At 38.0% G+C, this 22,954-nt stretch overlaps 1 protein-coding gene across 1 annotated transcript in view; it reads left to right on the top strand.

The window, feature by feature from the left end:
- The window catches only part of CDH8 (cadherin 8), a 334,718-nt gene that overhangs the window by 105,130 nt on the left and 206,634 nt on the right, over positions 1–22,954 (top strand). Inside the window, exon 3 of the mRNA XM_090261396.1 lies at positions 8,672–8,966. Within this exon, the coding sequence (XP_090117522.1) occupies positions 8,672–8,966 (295 nt within the window). The remainder of the gene's footprint in view (positions 1–8,671; positions 8,967–22,954) is intronic.

The following is a 22,954-nucleotide window of genomic DNA, read 5'->3' as shown; positions in this document are numbered from 1 at the left end:
TTCACCCATTGAGTCATAGTATTTAATATGCATTGGATCCTAATTGGAAGGATGGCTGAGAATCTTTTTTAGTCAGCCATCACTTTATGTGTTATTTTCTTGATCCTTGTTTTCTCCACTAACACCATGTATCTAATCATCATCCTCCCTTTAATTCTCTTATCAACTAACTGATCCATCTGTCTGTCCATCCACTTCTGAAACCATTCACCTAAGTCTCTTACTAGCAATTGCTATTAGTCTTCACCCACACTCTTGCCCACACAAGCATTTATCAATGACTCCCTACTTCTAGACTTACAGTTATTGAGTAACAAGAAGCAAAAATGACCTAACATTGAATATCTTACAATTTTATCTTAATAGAACTAAATATAAAGAAAAAATGACTATCATTATTCATTGACTAGGTGAATAAGTACCAAATATTTGATTAAATAACATTCCCAATGAAAGAGTTTCAACCCATATTGTACCAAGATCATTTAACTCAAGAAGTGACATTCTTTTTTATTGAATTTATTGGGGTGGCACTGGTTAACAAAATTATACAGGCCTCGGGTGCACAATTGCAGAACACATCACCTGTACACTGTATTGTGTGTTCACCACCCCAAGTCAAGCATCCATCCATCATCATTTATCCCCCCATACCCTCCTTTACCTTTCCCCATTCCCTGCTCCCCTCAACAATTTGACAAAGGAGGTAAAAACATACAATGGGGTACAGATAGTCTATTAAATAATAGTGTTGGGAAATTAGATGGATACATGCAAAGAAAAATGGAACTAAACCATCATCTAATACCACACACAAGAATAGGCTCAAAATAGACTAAAGACTTAAGTGTTAGGCCTGAAACCATAAAAATCCTAGAAGAAAACAAGGGCAGTAAAATCTTGGACATTTCTGGTAACAATATTTTTTTCTCATATACCTCCTCAGGCAAGGGAAACAAAAGAAAAGCTAAACAAAATGTACTATAACAAACTAAAAAGATTTGCACAGCAAAGGAAACCATTGAGAAAATAAAAAGACAACCAACTGAATGGAAGAACATATTTTTCTATACATCCAATAAGGGGTTGTATCCAACATTTATAAAGAATTTTTAAAACTCAACAGCAGAAAAATGAACAATACAGCCCTAGCTGGTGTGACTCGGTGGATTGACCACTGGCTTGCAAACCAAAGAATTATCTGTTTGATGCTCAGTCAGAGCACACACGTGGGTTGCTGGCCAGGTCCCCAATTGAGGGCACGGGAAAGCCAACCACACATTGATCTTTCTCTCCCTCTCTTTCTCGCTGCCTTCCTCTCACTCTAAAAATAAATAAATAAAATCTTTTTAAAAAAGGACAATACAATTAAAAAATGGGCAAAGGACCTTATGAATAAGTGGCATTCTCATCTTTACTACAAATCGATGTTGTGCATTGAATTTGGACCCAGGATATCTTGTTAGGTGTATTTCTCTTGGAGAGTATTTCCAGGTTTAATAGAACGTATCACTCTAAAATTCTAGCTTCCCAAGAATCCATGCATTTTTCTTTGAATATCTTAGTTCCTGGAGCTATCAGACCTTTATTATCTATTGTCACATTTTAACTAGTACCAAAAACCTATAGTTAGGGTTATTGAAACATTTTACAAATAACTTAACTAGTACCAAAAACCTTTAGTTAGGGTTATTGAAACATTTTAGAAATAACACAGCTGAGTTTGGGGGAGGTTAAGGACCTCCCTTGGTATCTTACAGTTTGTCCTCCCAGTCTGGCTCTGTTTCTTATCATGCATTTATTCCCGGTCCCACGATCTGAACCACTACCTTGTACATTTTTGGTTGCCTTGGGGAAACATCGACTTTCAAGCCTGTAAGGTTTACTATATTAACTAGGCTACTATCAGCGCACGTAATAAAAGATTTATCCAACAGAAGGGAGCCCATTGCTTTTTCCTTTTCTTTTCTTTTAATAATTGCTTGTTTAAGTAATGGCATCTCCACCTTAGTACATAAAGGGAGAAAGAAAATCTGAGAATATGCAATTTAAGTATTCTTAGAGCCTTTTTAAGACCATTTTTTTGTAAGATGAGCAGACAAACTTGTTCTAGGGCATCAATATAAAATTAATCCATTTAATTCTCCTTTCTTGGAATCAACAAGGATGATTTCACTTCACTTGTGTGTGGGTCTTTATTTAAAAAGAACTTTTGCTCATTATGTTAGCTTAAATATTTTCATTTCTACTTACCATCAATACCTCACCTTACAAAAATTAGACTAAGTGACCTTATTTATTGCAGTCTGGCTGAAAGAGATGGGTTTATTATAGGGTTAATGCATCACATTTCCAACCTGTAAAGCTGTGGTTGGCACAGAAGATAGTAGCAAATGTGCCAACATCATGGATGTCATCTGGGGAAGTCTCTTGGGAGACATCCTGCCATCCTCTTCTCATCAACATTCTGCCTTTGCATTCTTGTTAGCTGACCATACTGCCTTTTTATTTCTATGTCTGTTCTATTTCAGACTTCCACGGGATGAATCAGGTTCACAAAAATTATCCGTTCCATATGGTTTTATACACATGGTTTCTAAATGGATATATGAAATCTCTGTTGCCATTTAGGGACAAACTAGAGGCTTCTCTGTGTCTGAGACATCAAGCTGCTACACTTGTTCCTGCTCTAAAATATTGGGAAATACATTATTTTGTGGAGCAGAAGTCATTGTCAGTGTGGGATGCTCTGTTTCATTCTTTTAATCATGGTCTTTTCTTCATTGGCCTTTTACCTCTTAAGGCACATTTGAGAGTAACGTGGTTTATATGTGAATTGCTTTGCTAATTGTTATTATTTCACAAAGTTATCATAGTTTTATAATGTATGATGATAAAAATAATTGAGTATTCCCAACTTGATCTTACTAAAATGTTGGGGTGTTTTCATGCCTATTAGCTAGCTCTGATATATTTTGTTTCTGTAACTAGTTAAGAACAAAGTGGCCAGATGAAAGCTAATTTTGCTGGAATTATTCAGGTTTTTCATAGTAGGATCACACTGAAGCATATAAAGCCACCTCACAAGTTATGTGGCCCATTGTGACACCCTCCCCCAGCTCACCCATCTACCACCATCATACGATGCTTTCTTTAGCTCCAAGTCTTCATGAACAAGTGGTTTTCTCCTTCTGGTCAAATGCAGTGATGGGACTCAACTCTTTCATGAATGTCTGGTCAGGTCCCTTCATGAGAAGCATTAAAGTTAACATAAGCAGGTTTCAAGTCTAACTCCTGATCCTTGGAGAGGGAGGAATTACAGATAAATGAAAAGAACTCATATCCTCCTGTTCTTTCTCTTTACCTGCCCCTTTACTCTCCTAGCTGCCTAAGTAAGTACCTGATCTGGATCAAAATCCTGTATTCTTAGCATCTCAGAGATATAGGTCAAAAACTTATATTGTGTCAGAGTGCCTGGTGCCATCTTTGATAGTGAATTGTTATGACTTAAAGAATTCATTATCAGTCCATTCACTGATAGATTCATAGCTCATAGCATAGTTTTTTCCTGACAGGCACTAGATACCAAGAATATAGTGCTAACATATACATTCATTCAAGAATGCTATCTGTGTTCCCCAAGGCTGAGCAGCTTCATGAAAACCAGACATCAGTGAGTGACAGAAATTAATGCTGTAGTGAGTCTTGGTCACCTCTTTAGGTTCCAAAAGATGGTGATTCTCTTCCAGTCACTTAGATCCTTCTCTAGAGGAAGATAGGACACTTTAGAAGCTCTCCTACAATGTCCTCTGGATCTAATGGAACTTCACAATCAGTTCTGATGCCGGCACCACCAGATTTTCAGATGAGGAAGTGATACCTTCTGCACTTCTCTGGAGCCTGTTCTTCCTCACCCACTGGAGAAGAACAGGTGTGCAGGATGGTAAACAAATCATTATTTGGTATTAAAATAGGCACTCAGAGGAAACTTCATGTTCTCTAGGCTCTGCTGTCTGTCCTAGGAGGACTGTCAGGATCTTGTGTGAGAAACGGGAAAAACAGTTTATACTTTTTTTTATTTTAAATGCCACAGGACAGAGGTATGGGTGCTATTGGAGACAGGGGTGGGGCAAGGCTCTTATTCTGAGAACTAATATATCAGAATATTATATAATTGTCATCTATCATCCACTTGTCATTCATTCATTACCCACCCATCTCTCCATCTATCCACTCTTGCATCCGACGGCATTCCATCTACTGTCTCAGTTCTTGTGCTAGACACTAAAGTCAATACATATTTGAGGGAACCCGAGGCCTTTGTGCTTAGAATGGATCAGATTTCAGCTCATGGGACCTAACTTTGCTCCCTTTTTAAAATCATTGTTTTGAAAATCAGATGAGACAATGTTCTTTTCTTTCCTTCCTCTGCATTCACCTTCCTCCCTATTTATTGTGCTTCCAAGAATTTGATGGGCCCTTGACTAGGCCGTAAGAATACAAAGGAGAAGAAAAATGCACACACATTTCCTTCCATGACTTTTGGAGCATAAACTCATATTTTAATTGGGGGGTATTATTGCAAATATATGGAAGATGGTGAAGGTGTCATTAAACCGATACTTATGATGCAGCTCCATTATGTAGCAGTCCTGTTACGATCCCTGGAATTGAAGACATCATATGAAATTGTTAGATTGCTTATAGCACACCCGGCACTGGGCCACTTCAGCCAGGCCACCATCAATGAGCAAAGGGATCAGAGATTCATCTGGTGGTAGACGTGACATTTTGGGTGTGGGCGGAAGTTGAGAATCAAAATCAAAACAGCTTTATGAACTGGTCTCTAGGTTTTCTCGCTGACCTCGTCTTCTTCTCTGATTCCAAGACCGTGGCTAACAGACATGCACCCACCGCTGTGATGTCGTGAAAACAAAATTACTATTACATCAGGCTCCTAACAGAAGCCTTGTGTTTATGGATTCTCCTGTTGTTGTTTATTCAGAATCACATCCAAACTCTGCATCTTGGTTTCAAAATTCTACATAATGTGGTCCTGGCTTGTTTTCTGTTCTCATTTCTCGCTGCCTCTCTTCGCCTTCACGTGGGTTCTGGGCCCCTTGAGTCGTCTTTCGTTTCTCTGACTCAGCAGGCTTTGCGGTATCTCTGGCTCTTCACCCCCACTGTTCCCAGGCCTGGCACGCAGCTCCTCCCTCTCTGAGATCGGGATTTTTAATCATCACTTCTCTGGTGAGGCTCTTTCCCTCCCTCCACAGTGCGCTTTCTGGGTGAAGGAAAATTTCTATACACTCTCACAGCCCTCTGTTCTTTCCTTAATCATCGCCTCTGGAGCACGCATATGGATCCAGGAAATTTACTCTAAAGCACGTGCTGTTAAGATTGTCACTTGCTGAGAGCACATTCTGTGGAAAAGTTTCCTAAAAATCTCCCGATCTCCGTCCTATCCTTGGTGAATGGAGAAAAGGTCTCTAGTGTGCTGTGAGAATGCCGTAATATTTATACATATAAAGTGTTTCTCAAATAATAAGTAGGCAATCCATGTAACAATAACAACTATCACCGCTATACTTTAAATGTTCTGTTTAGCTATCTCCCACTGACTGTGGGTCTCTGAGGGCAGAGCATGCCCTTGCCTTCTAGGCACATGCTCTGTGCGTGTTGCATAAATGAACGATTGAGGTTTTTTTGTATCACAGCCAGGCAAAGGAGACTGTCACCCCAGGCCAGGTGGCAGGTGGCCTTTGTCCTGCTCTCATTAGCAGAAGCAGCCCTTGGGAGAGACAGTCTTCACACTTCTAGGTGTTGTGCAACGTGTGAACCTTTGGTCCATCTGAGAACATCTTTGGCCCCATACTCTCACCGAGAGGGTCCTGAGGTGTGGGACACATTGATGGGAGCAGGGCTGGTCCACAGAAGGGAGCAGACTCTGGCAGACTATGCGCCACACGTCCTTCTGATGTGCAGACCCGGCCGGAGTCTTGTGAGCGTTGGATGTTTATGAATTGCTATTCTCGCCCACCTACACTTCTCTACTTGGAAGGCCAGACTGGTTACTTGAAGAAGCCATGTTCGAGAGAGTATGTGTGGGAGAGAGATACAGAGAACAGGATGAAACAAATGGTAGAGAAACACAAGTTTCTATGTATCAAGGTTACCATTAGCCCAGGGATGGGGATTTTACTGAGGCTGGCTAAACATGAATTTTCAGAAGAGAGAGGAAGCGTACAGTGTTTCCTTGTTTTTCCTTTCCCTGTTTTTTCAGGATGAAGTCTTGGGAACTTGCTTTCACTCGGGTGGCAGCTGGGCTCACCACACTGTTCTCTGTACACTTGTGTATGGTTGAATGGGATGTGAAGTAAAATGATTTTAGTTACTGCACACTTAATGTGTCCACTTCCACTTTTCTCTTTTCTTCAAATTTCAGATTCTAAAAATTCATGCTTCAGGGTAAATAGTTCATCTCCATATTAAAGGCACAATAACTAAAGTTAAAAAAAAAAGTGTTAATTTCTCCAGTTCACATAGTTAGAGAGATGTGAATCTTAGCTTTGTGTTTTTCTCTTTCAAAAAACTGTTCTTCTCTTCTCCCCTCTCAGTTATTTCTACACACAAGCAACCATCAAAACCTTAGTTAAGATTATACCTATAATGTAATAAATGATAAATGAAATAAAATGTGGCACAAATAAATTCTAACATAATGATGACATTGTCTTGAAAGGATTAATTTTTAATAGCAAAAATGCTATGGATAAGTGTAACACATGCCAATACCTTCTGGGTCTCAGGAATGCTTTGTTTGTGAATGGAAACCTCCAAGAATGATATATTATTCAAATATTCATTTTTAATAAAAATGCTAATAGACATGTTAAAATGCACATGAATTAAAATGATCATAAATTAGGATTAATATCACATTAATTAATTATAATCCCACATTCATTAAGATAAAGTGGCAGTTCAATATTTGCTCTTGTTAATAAATTTTATACAATAAATGAAAGGGATACATTTTGAGATTCAATAAATATTTGATGTAATCTTAGGCTTTAACTTTTTAATATATTCAGAAGTAAAGTAGGAGATCTAGATGCATTTGAACTCTTTGTTACTATTGTATGTCTTTTTTATAATCTTTTCTTTTCATTTATTGAAGCGCTAAATACAATTTAGTTGGCAAAGAAAGTGATAAAGCCTGTTCTGAATAAATGTGGTCCCAAGAGGGCACAATGTCTTTTCAGTTTCTAAGGGTTTCTTTCCACAGGACAGTTTTTTTAAAGGAATAAGTATTTGAAATCTCATGGTGCACTAAGTGAAATTATATTGGTATTTAAATAGCTGAGTTAAACTGAAAACATGTGCACTTTGTATTTTCCAACTATAATTCAATGACATTTTTAAAAAAGCTAACTAAAAATATAAATTCTTATTTTATTTTATTTTTTTAAAACAGGAGTCAACATAAAATTTTTAAAAAGCACCAGGCACCAGAACACTCCTGTCTCCCTCTTGAGAGTAAACTGAACATTTTATTTTTATTTTTTTAATCATCACCTGAGGATGTTTTTATTGACTTTAGAGAGAGAAAGGGAGAGAGATAGAGAAACACTGATGTGAGAGAGAAACATCAGTTGGTTGCCCCCCATAAGCTCCCCAACCTGGGATCGAACCCTCAACCTAGGTATGTATGTGCCTTGACCAGGGATCGAACCTGCAACATTTTTGTTGTACGGGATGACGCTCCAACCAATTGAGACACCTGGCCAGGGCTAAACTGAACAGTTTAAAGCTGGTGATTCTGCACCTACCACAATGATTCAGATGGGGTGGGTATTAATAAATATTGGATTCCATGCCCTGAGATGGAGCTGGATTCCTGCTGCAAAGTGTTTATTATTCTAAGTATTCTTGTTTCTGGAAAACATGTTCCCCTCCTCTGGCTTCAGTGTTCTACTTTATAAAAAGGGAATAGTGTTCCTGGACCAGAAGAATTATACAAAACAAAGTAAAAAGAAATCCTAAACAAACATAAGATTTTAACGTACATCAGATTATTAGACTTATTTTTGTTTTTGTGAATGTAACAGGCAGATATGAGTTAAATTCAGCGTCTACCCAACTTGATTCCAAATGGAGATCCTTGGGGACGCTCTCCTGTGCTTTGTCAAACTTCCTTTTTCTCAAGTTTCATATGGAATATTGTAATTCATTAGTTTTTTTGGTAAATATTAAGGGCATTAAATTAGACGTGATTTGCATAGTTCTTGACATACAAATAGCGATCCATAAAAGGTAGCTAATAATAACAATTTAAAATAAATATATCCATAAATCAAAAGGAACCCATATACTTTTGTATTTTCCCCCCTCATCTTTTTATCATTCTAAATGCATGTCCATTTATACTAAACAGGTCACGGTATTTTTTTTAACTGTTCTAACTTGTCTGTAAGAAATTCATTATGTTTTATTTTGGTATATATGCATACAGTTGCATAGACTCTTTGTACAGCTACTATTAGCAGATATTAATGAAGTGACAATTAATGTAAAAAGAACAAACTAGACATTCAAGCAGAAGATAGTTAAAAAAAAAAATAAGATTGCCAATTGCCCCATTACTAACCAATGTCACTTTTCATTTTAGCTACACACAGACCTGGATCCTGGGAGCAAAAAAATCAAGTATATCTTATCTGGCGATGGGGCTGGGACAATCTTTCAGATAAATGATATAACAGGAGATATCCACGCTATAAAAAGACTTGATCGAGAGGAAAAGGCCGAGTACACCCTCACCGCTCAGGCAGTGGACTGGGAGACCAACAAGCCCCTTGAGCCTCCTTCTGAATTTATTATTAAAGTTCAAGACATCAACGACAATCCGCCGGAGTTTCTTAATGGACCCTACCACGCTACTGTGCCGGAGATGTCCATTTTGGGTATGTATGCTTCCAGTTTCACAGAACTATTAAGAGTCATCTTTAAAATAGCTCCTGGCATGCGGGATAGTGTATTGCTGGGGGAAAAAAAAAAAGACACTTATTACTGTCTTATCTCTAATTTGCATTTCCAAATCCCCTTTTTTGGCCTCAATGCCACAGCTCAATAGCTTCAGTCCTTTACTAATAGGAACTGACGAAGCAGTTTTATTAAAATATCTCTCCTTGCACGACAGTACTTCAATAGACTGAATTTGTATGCCTCTCATAGACTTGTAGTTGAAGTATTGTTACTGAGGCGGATTTATCAAGATTTGTTCCAACAGGCCAGGCTAATCCTATTGATATTTGCTCAATGTTTAATTATTTGTTTGTGTATATTCACATGCAGATGCAGTGCATAGAAAAAGAGAGAAACGTCTAGGTCTGTAGGCAGCCAGATATGGAATTGAGCTGGTGGATTGCGTCGAGAGTGGATTAGGAAATCAGTTAGCAGAGACTTCTGTGCTGTGGCTGGCTGTGTTTTAGGAAGGCTACCATCACCAAAGACCCAGTCCCAGTACATACTTCAAAACATGATTTTCTATTCCTCTTTTTTTTTTTTTTTTTTTTTTTTTAGATCTGCTTATCTCTCCCCAAACCCTGGCCTTGATCCTGGAAAAATCCCTGGTCCCAGACTTTATACTGTAGAGCTCTTCTTTATCTGACAGAATTAGTAGACAGGGCCCAAAATTCAGAGTGGAAAACCCCCAAAGTCATTCTTATGTATGGAATATAGACCCTACTTAGTTTAAATTTCATTTAGGACAACCTATGAGGATAACACACATCAAAATTAAAGTGCAACCAAATCACATAAATTAGAAGCGGGAGAACATGATGAGACAGATACAAACTGCAAGTAGAGACCTAAATTGAAGGCCAGAATTAGGTAAGTAGCTTGCTTTATTTGATATATTCTTTCTTACTTACAATATAACTTTGGTAGCTATACCCACTGCAGCAGCAAATCAGAATTGATTATAGGTCTTCACATCTTACCCAACTCTTTCTCCTGCCAAGACTCTACTTTGTCTATCTCTTGTGCAAGGAATTCTACTTTTATTTGTTTTTTTTTTTTTTTTTTTCTTATTAAGATCGCATGGCTCCTCCATAGCTGACTGAAAGGACCCTTTTTCTAGGGAAACTTGTATGGCACTCTAGCAGAAAGTTCTCTCTCTATCATTCCTGTCACCACAAAAAGAAACCCACAAACAAGCCAAAAATCTCCATGTGTCTACTTCTTTCAAATTCTGACTAGATACTTCCTTTTTTTCTTCTTTCTTCTTGTTCGATCACTTATTTAGGGCAAAGACCTTGCCTTGTTCATCTCTTCATCCAGATTAGAACAACATGGTTTTAAGGGACTATCAGCACCTACAATACACAAAGAACGCTTTATTTTAATTGCTAACAAACAGCAAAGAGGGAAGTTGTTATTTTTGTCTTGTTATTATGATTTGTACATCTTAATGGCCAAGTCTATATCTATTTATTGTAAATGTGTCAGAAGCTTCCATTTCTGTATATATGAGTCATGTGCCTGGTAAATATTTTGAGAAAGAACTTCCCACTCCAACTTCTGCAGACTCCAAGGTCAATTTCAGCTAGGGAAAGGATTGTAAAGGTATTATTAGCTACATTATACAACATGCATGTGCACCTATAAATACACAGTATATATAATGTTTTCCTATCTAAAAGATTGTCTTGATTGGAGAAGAGAGACTAAAAGAAATAACCCAAATTAATTTACAGAGTTATTTTTCTTTAAAAAATATATTCTCTATGACATCTCTTTCAAAAACTGCATGGACTGTGCTATAGTTCAAAGTATGGGTTTGGAAGTTATATAGAGTTTTGAATCCTGGTTTTATCCCTTATTATCTGGCTGACTTTGAAGTTCAGGGAGGTTAAATTTTTGCTCATTTTCCTTAGCTACAAAGAGAAGATAGTAATTTCCATCTTGCTTTCATTGTGTGAGAATTGTGTGATAACATACAAGGTCAAGGCATGCCATGAAGTAAACAAGCATTCAGTACTTGGTGGTGGTGGTGGTTTTCAAAAATTATTTTTATTAATCTCCTTCCCACCTTACATTTGGAGCTTTCCTTACGTATCGATTTTATGCATTGGGTGTCTGGTTACTGTTTGACTCCAGCCTCTCTGGTTAGAGGAAGCAGAGGCAGCTGCACTATTTTATTGTCAAGTGTGAATTATTCCCTTCATTTCTCATGAAGGTGAATATCGGGATGAAGGTCACTTCTACCTCCTTTCTCTCCTCACTGTTCTCTCTCAGCCTGTCTCTTCCCTCCCCTCCTTCCTCCTTTCATTTTTCTTCCTTTGCTACTGCAGAAATGCCAGCACCTGCACCTGTATGCCCCGAGGAATGCCATCCAGGATTCGGGGATTTCATTGTGCTGAACATGAAAAATAAAAATTCTAATTGAGAAGTTGACCAATATTAAATTGAAATAAATGTGAGGTTCAAGAATTGGCTGCCAGTTGACAAGCTGTCAAGACAAAGCACACACATATATTTGCCCAAATGGCAGCTAAATTATTTTAGATATATCTTATTTGGGAGCTGGAGATACAGCTCTTTTATATTCAACTGTGAATTGCAGAACTTGATGAGAATTCACTTTTATAGCAATGCGAATAAAGAGCGACAGGCTAGCTTGTCTGATTTTTGCCGTGGATACCAAGCTAGCACTGCTGACGTTGGTTATTAGTGAAAATTTACCTGTGTTTATCAATTTTCGGATACTTTAATAGATATTTTAATACTACGCATATTGGAGTAAAGGTGTTTAACCCTGATTTTATGCCTACACCTGCTTTTGAGAAAATAAGCTTTTTATTTTATTTTAAAATGGAATATAAGATTATTTGGGTGAAATTTGCATTCTGCTTGCCTAAGCCTTGCAATCTTCCTTTCTCTAGCTGTATCATGTGCACAATAATCTCTATCTAAAAACCTGTGTTTGGAAAAATTCAGTGATTTTGTTTGTTTGTTCGTGTCTTGATTTATTTATTGTTTTTCTATTACAGTTGTCCCACCTTTTCCCCCATTGCTCCCCCACCACCCAGCCCACCCCCTCTCCCACAGTCAGTCCCCACCCTGTTGTCCGTGTCCATGGGTCATTTATACTAGTTCCTTGACTAGACCCTTTGCTTACTTTCCCCCCTACTCTCTCCCCACCTGCCCCCTGGTCACTGTTAGTCTGCTCCTTGTTTACATGCCTCTGGTTCAATTTTGCTCATTTGTTTGTGTTGTTCGTTAGTCTCCTGTATTAGGTGAGATCATATGGTATTTGTCTTTCATTGCCTGGCTTATTTCACTTGGCCTAATGCTCTCCAGTTCCATCCATGTCGTGGCTCAGTGAATTGAGCGCCAGCCTCCAAACCAAATCAATGATTATTTTCAAAGCATTTGGCATAGCATAAAGTTGCTACCAAGAAGATATTAGTTTCTTTCCAACTGTCCATTTGTGAATCTTACTAGTGTGATTCAATAAATTGCCTATATAATATAAATTACCTATATAATATGAATGTTCAAGAGCCTTAACTTTATGTTTCAAAATGTGTGTATTGGAATGAACTCTCTTTTATTCAAAAAGACATATTAGTGAAGGTAGAAGTAAAGGGATGAGATGCTCCAGTACAGGATTCTCCCCTTATTTGAAGGGGATACATTTCAAGACCCCAGTTGGATGCCTCTGCAACAGGGGATAGTACTGAACCTCACCTACCCTATGTTTTTTCCTATACATACATACCTAGGATAAAGTTTGCTTTCTAAATTTGGCACAATAAAAGATTAACATCAGTAACTAACGATAAAGTAGAATAACTGTAACAATATACTTTAATAAAAGTTATGTAAATGTGGTCTTTTTCTCAAAATGTCTGGAATGTTCCATTTAATATTTTCAGACCACCGTTGACTACAATTACAGAAACTACGAAAAGCAAAACTGTGGATAAAGGGGACCAACTTCTGGTAGGCATTATTGCATTGTTGAGTACAAAGGTATAGAAAACATGACACTCAAGATTTTCTTTGTTTACTTTCAGATTGAGGGATCCTCTAATAATAATTAATATGTAGTGGGAAGTTGCTATATGGCAGAAGCTATGTTAAATATTTCTAATATCCATAATAATCCCGCACCATTAGTAGTGCTATTAACTTCCCAACTTCTCATTATATTTAAATCAGAAAAATGGGGGAAATTATAGCTAATCCATATCCAGATACTGAGTGGAGGAGCTGGCATTTAAGCCTAGACATCCAACTCTACCTCCCTTGGGTTTAACCAGTATGCTGGACTAATCTTTCATAATATCTCTAGGGAATTGGGTTTATATGAGCACTACAATTCCACTGCATATTAGTAATTATTGTTTTTCCAGCATACTTTGCAAACTAATTTGAAGACATGGGATGGGATTTGGACAAGGAGAAGTTTGGGAGGAGTTTTACACAATGGTCAAGCGAGGAATATATGCACTTTAAAAATGTAAGAACAATACATCACATAGGAGTTTAAATAACAATGAAATTAATTAAGAATAATGTGGTGAATAACTGGGGCTGAAGTGTTGTTAATATAATAAAGGTAAAGAGTAAAGAGAGTAACTGGGATCCGCACTGGATAATGCAGGAGAATGCACTCTCCACAAAAATAATGATCAAAACATTCAAGAGAAGACTTTGTAGAAAATGTGTTTAAGAGGCAAATTTCACTGCTTTCCAAAGGCTTATAACTGAAGAGGTTATGAAAGTCAGTGCACAACACACAAGCGAACTTACTCTTTTTGAAGAGTAATTCAGCCAAAAGGAAAATGTTGCAATTTGAAAATCATTTTAGGCTCTTTCCTTCTATGTGTTTCTCTCATTCTTCTGTCTTTCATCATTAATGTGATGCCTTTTTTTTGGTGAATATGTGCATAAAACTAAACATCCTCAAATCCTCGTTTGGCAGAAGAAGACCCATATAAAATACGTTCTATTGCTTTTCTGGTTTTGATTACCTTTTTTTTTTGGAACACATTCTATCTTAGAGAAAAGTTGCAAATGAAGTCCAGATCTACTTTTCCCCAAACTATTGGAGAGTGAGTGGCTGATACAATGCCCATCACCATAGGTCACCTCGGTACAGGATTCCCTTCCCACATGGATGTTTCTCTACACAGCACAATACAAGCAGCAAAATAAGGGAATTCTTACTGCTGCACCGCTGCTGTGGAATGTCCCACCCTCAGTAAAATATCTCCAATCATCCCAACAATGTTCTTTCGCAACGAAAGGATACAATCCATGCATTACCCTGAGTTCATCTCTCTCCCTCCAATTCTAAAACAGTGCCACATGGTTCATTCTAATTTTTTCTCTTTCCAACGGTGAGAAATTTGAGGGCTTTTTATCCTCCAGATATTTATTATTTGAATCACCTCTGTGCCTTCTGCCCATCCCTTGACTCCCACACACAAGCATTTACTGATCTCCCACTCATCTTTCCACATCCCTGTGCTCACATGGATTCCTACCTGACCCTGCCACACCTGAGGGCATTGGCAATGGACGGTTCAGGCAGCAAGCAGACAGTCTGGAACAGAGGCAGGAAACTATATATTACTCTCTGATTTTTGTTGTCCTGTGTACCTAAATCACTTCTTCATATATAATAGACCTATGGCGACGTCTTTCCATCTGTATTCAAATTAGGTTTACTAAAAAGTCAAATTCAATTGGTGAACACTGAATTAAAGAAAGCAAAATGCTTTCTATACTTCAGCCTTTAAACTATGGCTGTATTATAATTTAATAATAAATTAGGTTCCTGGACTTGATTTTGATCTATGAGTGTGTATACGTGAAAGGGGGACTTCCCACACAACCCCAAGCAATTCTTGGATGCTGGGTGGGTGTCCTAAAATTCGACTCAATTCTGACACTGTCATCTCAGAGACAGCATCAGCTTCCACAGGCTGAGGCAGTCAGTCCTACCAGGCTGCTACTCACCCCACCCCCACTTCAGAGGCCAGTCTCAAGTCCAGGTTGTCTCCTGTGCTTCTGACCAACAGGCTATAAATGAGAGGTCCCCATAACCCATCTTCTTGGGTTTGATTAATTTGCTACAATGGCTCACAGAACTTAACTGGATTATCAGTTTATTATAAAAGGCTATAATTTAGGAAGAGCCAGATGAAAGAGGTGCATAGGACAAGGTACGTGGGAAGGGACATGAAGATTCTGTACCCACCCAGGTGCACCCCTCTCCCCAAATCGCTATTGTTCACCTCGGTAAGTGCTCTCTAGAGCTGTCCGTTCAGTTTTTATTGAGGCTTCATCACATTGTTATGAGTGATTACATCGTGGGCCACTGACAGTTGATTCAACATCCAGCCCCTCTACCCTTCCAGGGAACTGTCCCTATGCAATGCCACATGATGACTTAGCATGCAGTTAAACAGTGAAATTTACAACTTCTAAGGAAGGAAATGGAACTTACAATAGTTATAGCTTACATGGATTATTAGCTTGTTATTCTTGTTACTGCCTAGTACATATTTTAGTCCTAGATAAAGAAGATTCCTGAAGTAATAATTAAAGTGATTCATTTTTATATTCACTTTTTATTATTAAAGAAAAAAATTATGTAACACAAACTTAAAAGATTAAAAAGTATTCATACTGACAACCTATCTTAAACTTAACATACTTTTTGTTCTTATAATTTAGAGGTTGTGGCTTGCTTTCTCACTCTCTGCTAGATATTAAGAGGATTCAGCAGATTTCTCTGTTTTAAAGGGGAGAGAGGCAAAGTAAAAAAGTCAAAAACATATACAGATGGATTTGATTATATTTTTTGTCTTATTTGATTCAGAGTGATGAACAAAATTAAAATTCTTTAGGAAAACATGGGAGGGAAATCATGAGGATTGAAATCAACACCCTCAAAAGACATCCAGCTGGTCTACCTGATATGAATGCATATACCAGCTGTGGTCCCACAGCTCTGAGATGGCATGAGGCCTGTGCAGTTTCTTTTCTGTGTAAAGAAGCTAAACCTCTACAGGGACATGTAGACAGTTGGCTGGGTAGCTGATTTCTTTTAACTACCGAGTGATAATTCATTGTCTGGATTTACCTCAGTTTGTTCACCTGCTGAGGGGCATCCTGGTTGCTTTTAAGTTTTGGCAATTATGAATAAAGATTCTATAACCAAACAAAAAGAAATTACTAGAGTAATCAAATGGGAAAGTTATTAGCAATTAACTGTGAGAGGTACTAAAATGTATGTCTTCCAAGAGGCATGATGTTACTTCTACATTTTGACTAGGAACATGTTTGGTGTATAATACAGGAATATAAACAAGGTTTATTTAAATGCCTTCTGTGATTAGGAAACTCCTTCCATCAAATTTTGTTTTAATGCTTGTCTAGTATTTCTAAATTATAAGATGCTGTTTCATTAATTGATTATTGATAGCACAGTAATATACTTATATACTTAATCAATTGTATTGTTCCTTAATGAAACTCTTGTTATTTCTAGGACCTTATCATTGTTAACTCATATCTCTGATCTCTTTAAACTTAAGGTTTTTTGACCCAAATATCAACTCATAAAAATATGCTAACATCGATAGAATAACTTGGGAAATTTTATTATAAATTGTGAATATGTTTCTGTTTCTCTTTGGATCAAATTTTATAGGAATCCAGTTTACAGTAATTTGAAGAGAGTTAAAATTCTGAAACTATCTGTTTTAGGGTTAGTTCAGTAGCCTCATATTTCATTGCCAAGGTAGAAAAGATAGGTGTTTTCTTTATATATATATATACATAATTTATTTATTTGTTTGTTTATTTTTAGAGAGAGGGGAAAGGAGAAAGAGAGGGAGAGAAACATCACTGTGTGGTTGCCCCTCACTCACACCCCCAACTGGGGACCTGACGTGCAACCTAGTCATGTGCCCTGACTGGGAATTGAACCAACGACACTTGGCTTGTGGGCCAACGCTCAATCCGCTGAGCCACAGCAGCCAGGGTTAAAGATAGGTGTTTTCAGTGGTCTCCTCTTGTGTGTTTGGTCTATGAATTTGGAATTTCAAGTAAGAAGTTGAAATCCTTGAATTCCTTCTAGAAGATAAATTCCCAATGACTAGCCAATGAAAACTCTTCAGAATGGTATAAATTACCAGACAATATAATGAAATACCTCATTTGATTTTACAAGTTGCAATATCGGCATGACTTTTTATCAATGTGATAGAATACTATGTAAAAATGTATTTCAATAAATGACATATATGCCTGAAACTTGAACCTACTGAAAACAAATTTAACAATCACTGCCCCTAACCCCACTGCCAAGGTGAACAGAGTTGCTCTCTGCAGAATGAGGTCTGTTGCCTCAATTTAGAAACTTGTATGTCCCACTCATGGATATCTCATAGTTTAAAATAATGTTTTGGAGGATTAAAATTAAAGCATTGACTCAGCGTTAATATCTTAGTGAAGAGGCAACATTGATTTTATATCTCAACCTGTGCCTTTAAGCCAGGTCAACCAATCAAAATACCAATTAAACAATGGTTTACAGGCCTATTCATAGCAAGAGCTAATGTTAAAATTCTGTTTCTTTCCCTTTTAATTTTTCCTCCACTGTGTCTCTGTGCTTGCTCATTAGACTTAAACTCAATTTAATTGAATAACAATTTGATTCTCAATGCAGTTACCTTGGTAGTGTCTCTTTAAGTTTTCCAGAAATATGTCTTTTACTCACTCACATTTTGGCTCTTCCTATTTCTGGACTTATTGGTTAACCTCCAGAAATTACACCTCACTTCTCTGTCCTCAGAGAAATGACCTGTGCTCAACACTTCATCCAGGGCTACTCGGAGCCCTTCTGAGGAAAATAAGATCTGCTTTCTGCTCAAGTAATCTTCGGGTACTTCAAGTACTGAAAAGTATTCTCACATCAGTAAATCTGCACTTATAAGAAAAATCAAAACACTCAAGGAAAACCTTCGGTTGTAAGTGGAAGATTGAGAAATAAAGGTAGGATTCTACCCAGACAACCAACCCCACGATCCTGTTGTCTCTCTTACCTCTTTGCTCTCGCATGAGAATTGATATTTTAGGATCCACCATATTTATTGATTCTAGCGGCAAAGGGCGAATTGTTCTTAAATTATTCGAGCCGTGTCTACGTCTGCACTCTGGGAATTAGCATCAGCACCCCCACTGCTGTGACTCTTTTGTTCCACAGTCATTTCAGCAAATCATAAATTAGAGGGACTAAGGGGTAAAAGCTCACAGAGTTCAGCCTTTGCCCGCATCTGCCTGTCAGAGCAATGAACCCACGGCATGTCAGGGCAGATCCAAGACACACATTTGCGAAATTCTGAAGACTTGGCCGAAAATGAATGTGGGACACCTTTGTCAGTGTATTTTTGGGGTATGGCAACCATTTTCAACACTTTCGTCTTATGCCACACAGAAACTAATGACTCAAATTCTGTGGCACACCAAAAAATATCTTTTATGCCCATCTCACAAACAAAGTAGGTATCATTTTGATTCATTCACACTGCACAGCTAATGTTGCGTTGGCTGGGCTCATATTTTTATTTGACCGTCTAAGGAAAAAGAGGTCCATGTCCCTGACTTAATAGTCGGGTATTGCACGTTTTAAAAATTCTTGCAGTGCACGGACTGAAAATCCCCGGTGTATGGTGTGGTCTTCTCAGACTCTTGCTTCTCCGAGCTGATAGTGGTTCTGAAAGCCTCTATGCATGTATTAATATTATTTCTCAACTTCAAGGTTTGTGCACCCTGGGTTTAATTGTTATACTTCCTGGATTCACTGAACTTTAAAAATTGCCATTAGATCTTTAGATCCCTTTGGGTGGTAGGAACGCAATGCAATATACTGATCAGGTCTGATAGAAATGTACACTTGAAACCCATGTGGTCCTATTAACTAGTGTCACCCAACAAATTTAACTTAAAAAGTTATTTTTAGACCAAAATGCTGTTTATTTCTTGGTTGATTAGCATTCACAGTTTTATGAGATGTGTGCCTTTTTTCCCTATTCTTTTTACCAATAGTTTCACATAGAAAAAAAATATGATGAAATTTACATGGCAGGGCATAGTTAAACACAAAGATCTATACATAGAAAATGGCAGAGAAGATATGCAAACTGTTAAAAGGACAAAGGATAAAGATACAAATGTAGACTTATAGAGAAAAAAGATATAAATTGTGTGTGTATGTTTGATATATAGTTAGATATCCTTTAAAAGAAATATAAAAATAGTTACATTGTGAGGCTGTGGATGAGACCATATGGATGGTCTCAGATAGATCTTTTATTCTAAGGGAATGAGATTTCATTCCTAGTGTCTGCATTTGAAGAGTTTAAAATCAGTACAAACATATTTGTGGCCATATTAAAGATGATTTTATTCATTTCCTATTTGTCAGGGAGCATGAGACCCAGAAATTCTCTCTTTATAATCATGTCAGACTTTTCAGATCTCATCATTATCTGCCAATTATGACTCTTTGAAGAAATATGGTAGGGACGGGATAGCAGAAATTCATAAAAGAAAGGTCTTTGAAATGAGTGCTGAAGTGTCCGTATGTATCCCTTCTGAAATCTAGAGCAATGTTATTCACTTGAGGCTAGCATAATGATTAACTACTTTATTCCTACATAGAAATTAATATTTAATGTGTTTATGCCAAACACTGTTCATAACAACCTTATGAAGTGAATTTTGTTACTCTCGTTTTTGAAAAGAGAAAACTGAGGCACACGATTGTAACACGGCTTACTCCAGGTGATATCATTGGTAAAAATGAGGGCTCCCCATCAGACAAGGAGACTCACTAACATTCTACAGAGTAGGAAGAGAGTTATTCCAGGGGTTAGACCACTTGCAGTTAGGGAGCTGGTAGAGGAATCTAGGCAAAGCTGCTGTTGCTGCTTCAGATGACAGGAAGGAAAGCTGGAGGTGCAGTGGGAGAGACCAGGAAAACAGTGGAACCTAAGAGACAACCTGAAGACTGTCCGTCTCTCCTCCTCAATTTTCCATGTGGTGCATACCCTGCAGGAGGAGAGGACGCCTTTCTCAGAGGGGGCTACCCATGGATCTGGCCTAGGATTTGGAGAATTGAAGAAGCAGATCTGATAGTTGCGGAAGAAGATGGGAACTTGGATTCTGCTCTCTGCCAACTTGGTGAACTTGAAAATCTGCTGAATTTAGCATGAGCTGTTCTGGTACCTGATACCCTATGCAGCGTTCCTTTCTGCCTTCTCCACTTCTGCCTTTAAAGTCTCAGGCCAAACCTAACCAGCAGAACACAGTCATCGGTAGGTGTCCACAAGGGATTGGTTCCAGGACCCACCCCACCCCCTAGGAAAACCAAAGCCATGGATGCTCACGTCCCTTAGTTGACCCGCTGTAGTCACGGGTTCTGCACCCACGGATTCAACAAACAGTGGATCCTCAGATGCATGCTCAAGGCCAACTCTATAAAAAAGGGAATTCTGGAAATACAACCCCAGGTTATCTAACTAGGGACCAAAGCCGTGGCAGATACTGTTCACTGAGCTTCCATTGTATGTGAGGTGCTGTGTAAAAACACCACACAGCTTTTTAGGAGGGTGTATTTTACACACACACACATATATATATATATATATATGTGTGTGTGTGTGTGTGTATAGTACATAATGTCAAGTATTATAGTACATTATATGTTACATGAGTATCATATAACATATAGGTCAAGTGTTATCACATTTTTACTATGAAAATAAAAATAGAATGGATTTGTGTTATGAATTGACATGTGGTCCCCAACATTCATATATTGAAGCTCTCACCCACCAGGACCTCAGAATGAGACTCTATTTGAAGGTAGCGCTTTGAAAGAGGTAACTAAGGTTAAATAATGACCTATGGGCAGGCCTGAAGTCAATGTGGCTGGTGTTCTTATGCAAAGAGGGGAATTTGAATGCACAGAAAGGCACCAGGGACACATATGAACAGAGGGACAACTACATGAAGAGGCAGCAAGAGAACAGCCATCTGCAAGTCAAAGAGAGAGACCTCGGGAGAAATCAACCCTGCCAGCACCTTGCCCTTGGACTTCCAGCCTCCAGGACTGTGAGAAAATACATTTCTGTTCCACAAATCCCCCAATCTGTGGTATTGTTATGGCAACCAGAGCAAACTAATGCAGTTTGACCCAATTAATTAGGGCGTCCTAGAGCCAAAATGCAAAACCAGAGATTTATTCAATCAGGTACCAATGTTCTGTCTTCTCTAAGTGCTGAATCCCTGTATCAGCCTTGAGGAAGAGTCATATCTCCACAGACATATTAAGTAAACAGCTGTTCCCAGCTATGAAATTGTTTAAAAATAAATTGTATGTTCAAGTAGGTGGAACCTCTTGTTTTTTAAAATAAGCCTTTTATTTCGGTATAGCGTAACATCTATGAAGAAAATTGTAAAATTGCACGGAGAGTTCCCACATATTTTGCCACTATGGCTTACATTTTACATTCATATAGTACGTACACACTTGTCAAGATTAATGAACTCATGTTCACACAGCATTTTAATAGTCATGATGACTACTGCTTAGATATTTTTGTAGAATTTCCCTCATTTTGGATTTGGGAAATGCTACCGAAGATGATTTTTATTTTTCCTTTCTTCTGGCTAAAGCTGGCCCTCCTGCTTCTGTACTTTGCCAATGTTCATGAGCACAAATTGCCAATCCCAATGTTATAGTCCTGCTTTCTGAACGTTTGTGGAGAAAGGGAACGAACACAGGAATTAGTATTTTGTAATGAACTGTCATCTCTGGAGAATCTCCCACTTTTGAGGCTGCAGTGAAAAGCCTTTGAGTATCTCATTCACAGTGTTTATTCTCTAGTGACTGCCCATCACCTCATTGATAATATGGATGAGCAGGAGCCAGCATATATAAAGTTGCTTCTGTTCTGGGATACAGATATGTTCGACCAAATTTTGTTCAAGTAGGCTTAACCCCAGGTGTTCGCATGAAGACTGAGATTGTTGAAATAGTATCTTTCCAAGTAACTCAACATAAAAATATGTAAACTGAGGCTCACTTCAGGTAAAATATCAGACATCACCAGTTCATGGTATATATTAGAGAAGCAAAGAAAAGCTACACTTCTCAGAAAGGGGAAGAGATGAAGCAGGTAATAAAGAGAGGAAAAATGAGAGATTGTGAGTTCTCTTGTTAGATTCCTGGTTCTAGAAACATACTGAGTCTCAGACGATTCCTATTTCTGGCTCACATGATACTTCTACGTATCCACACATGACAAGTCAAAAAGGGGAAGGATGTACTATGCTTCTTTAGAACATTTCCTTAATAATATTTGGTTGGATGCTGCAGATACCAGTGGAAAGGAGATATTCCAAGGAATTTTAGTCTCTGAGGGCATATAACAGTCTCTTCTTAGTTATGTACATAAACAATGTATAAAGATGATAACTATTCCCACTCAAATCCTATGCCATTTCTCCTTATATGGATCCAGAGAATAGAGTATTCTTCTTGCATCTCCTTTGTGAAAGATCGTAGCTTCTCATGGTAAGGCATGGTATGGATATTAGTGATATGTAGTGTCTATCTTCATAATATAGCAAGATTCAAAGAGCAAGTTATTTTCCCCTTTATCTGCAATTGATGGCTGCCTACATAAAAATGAAACTGAAGTGTTACCTTCCTGGGAAAGTTAGACACAGAGTAGGGACTGAAATAACCCCTCTCCAGGGTTTATGAAAGGATCGTGCTTCTCTTTAACCTGGGAGAGGAAGAGAAAACGAGAGAAAGAATATGCTCAGTTCAGTATGAAAAACACCTCTTCAGGCT

The sequence above is a fragment of the Furipterus horrens genome, unplaced genomic scaffold (genome assembly GCF_987537825.1).
Source record: "Furipterus horrens unplaced genomic scaffold, mFurHor1.1.pri manual_scaffold_13, whole genome shotgun sequence".
Taxonomy (NCBI): domain Eukaryota; kingdom Metazoa; phylum Chordata; class Mammalia; order Chiroptera; family Furipteridae; genus Furipterus; species Furipterus horrens.
The sequence above is the reverse complement of the archived record's forward strand: the minus strand, read 5'-3'. Positions and strand labels throughout refer to the sequence as shown.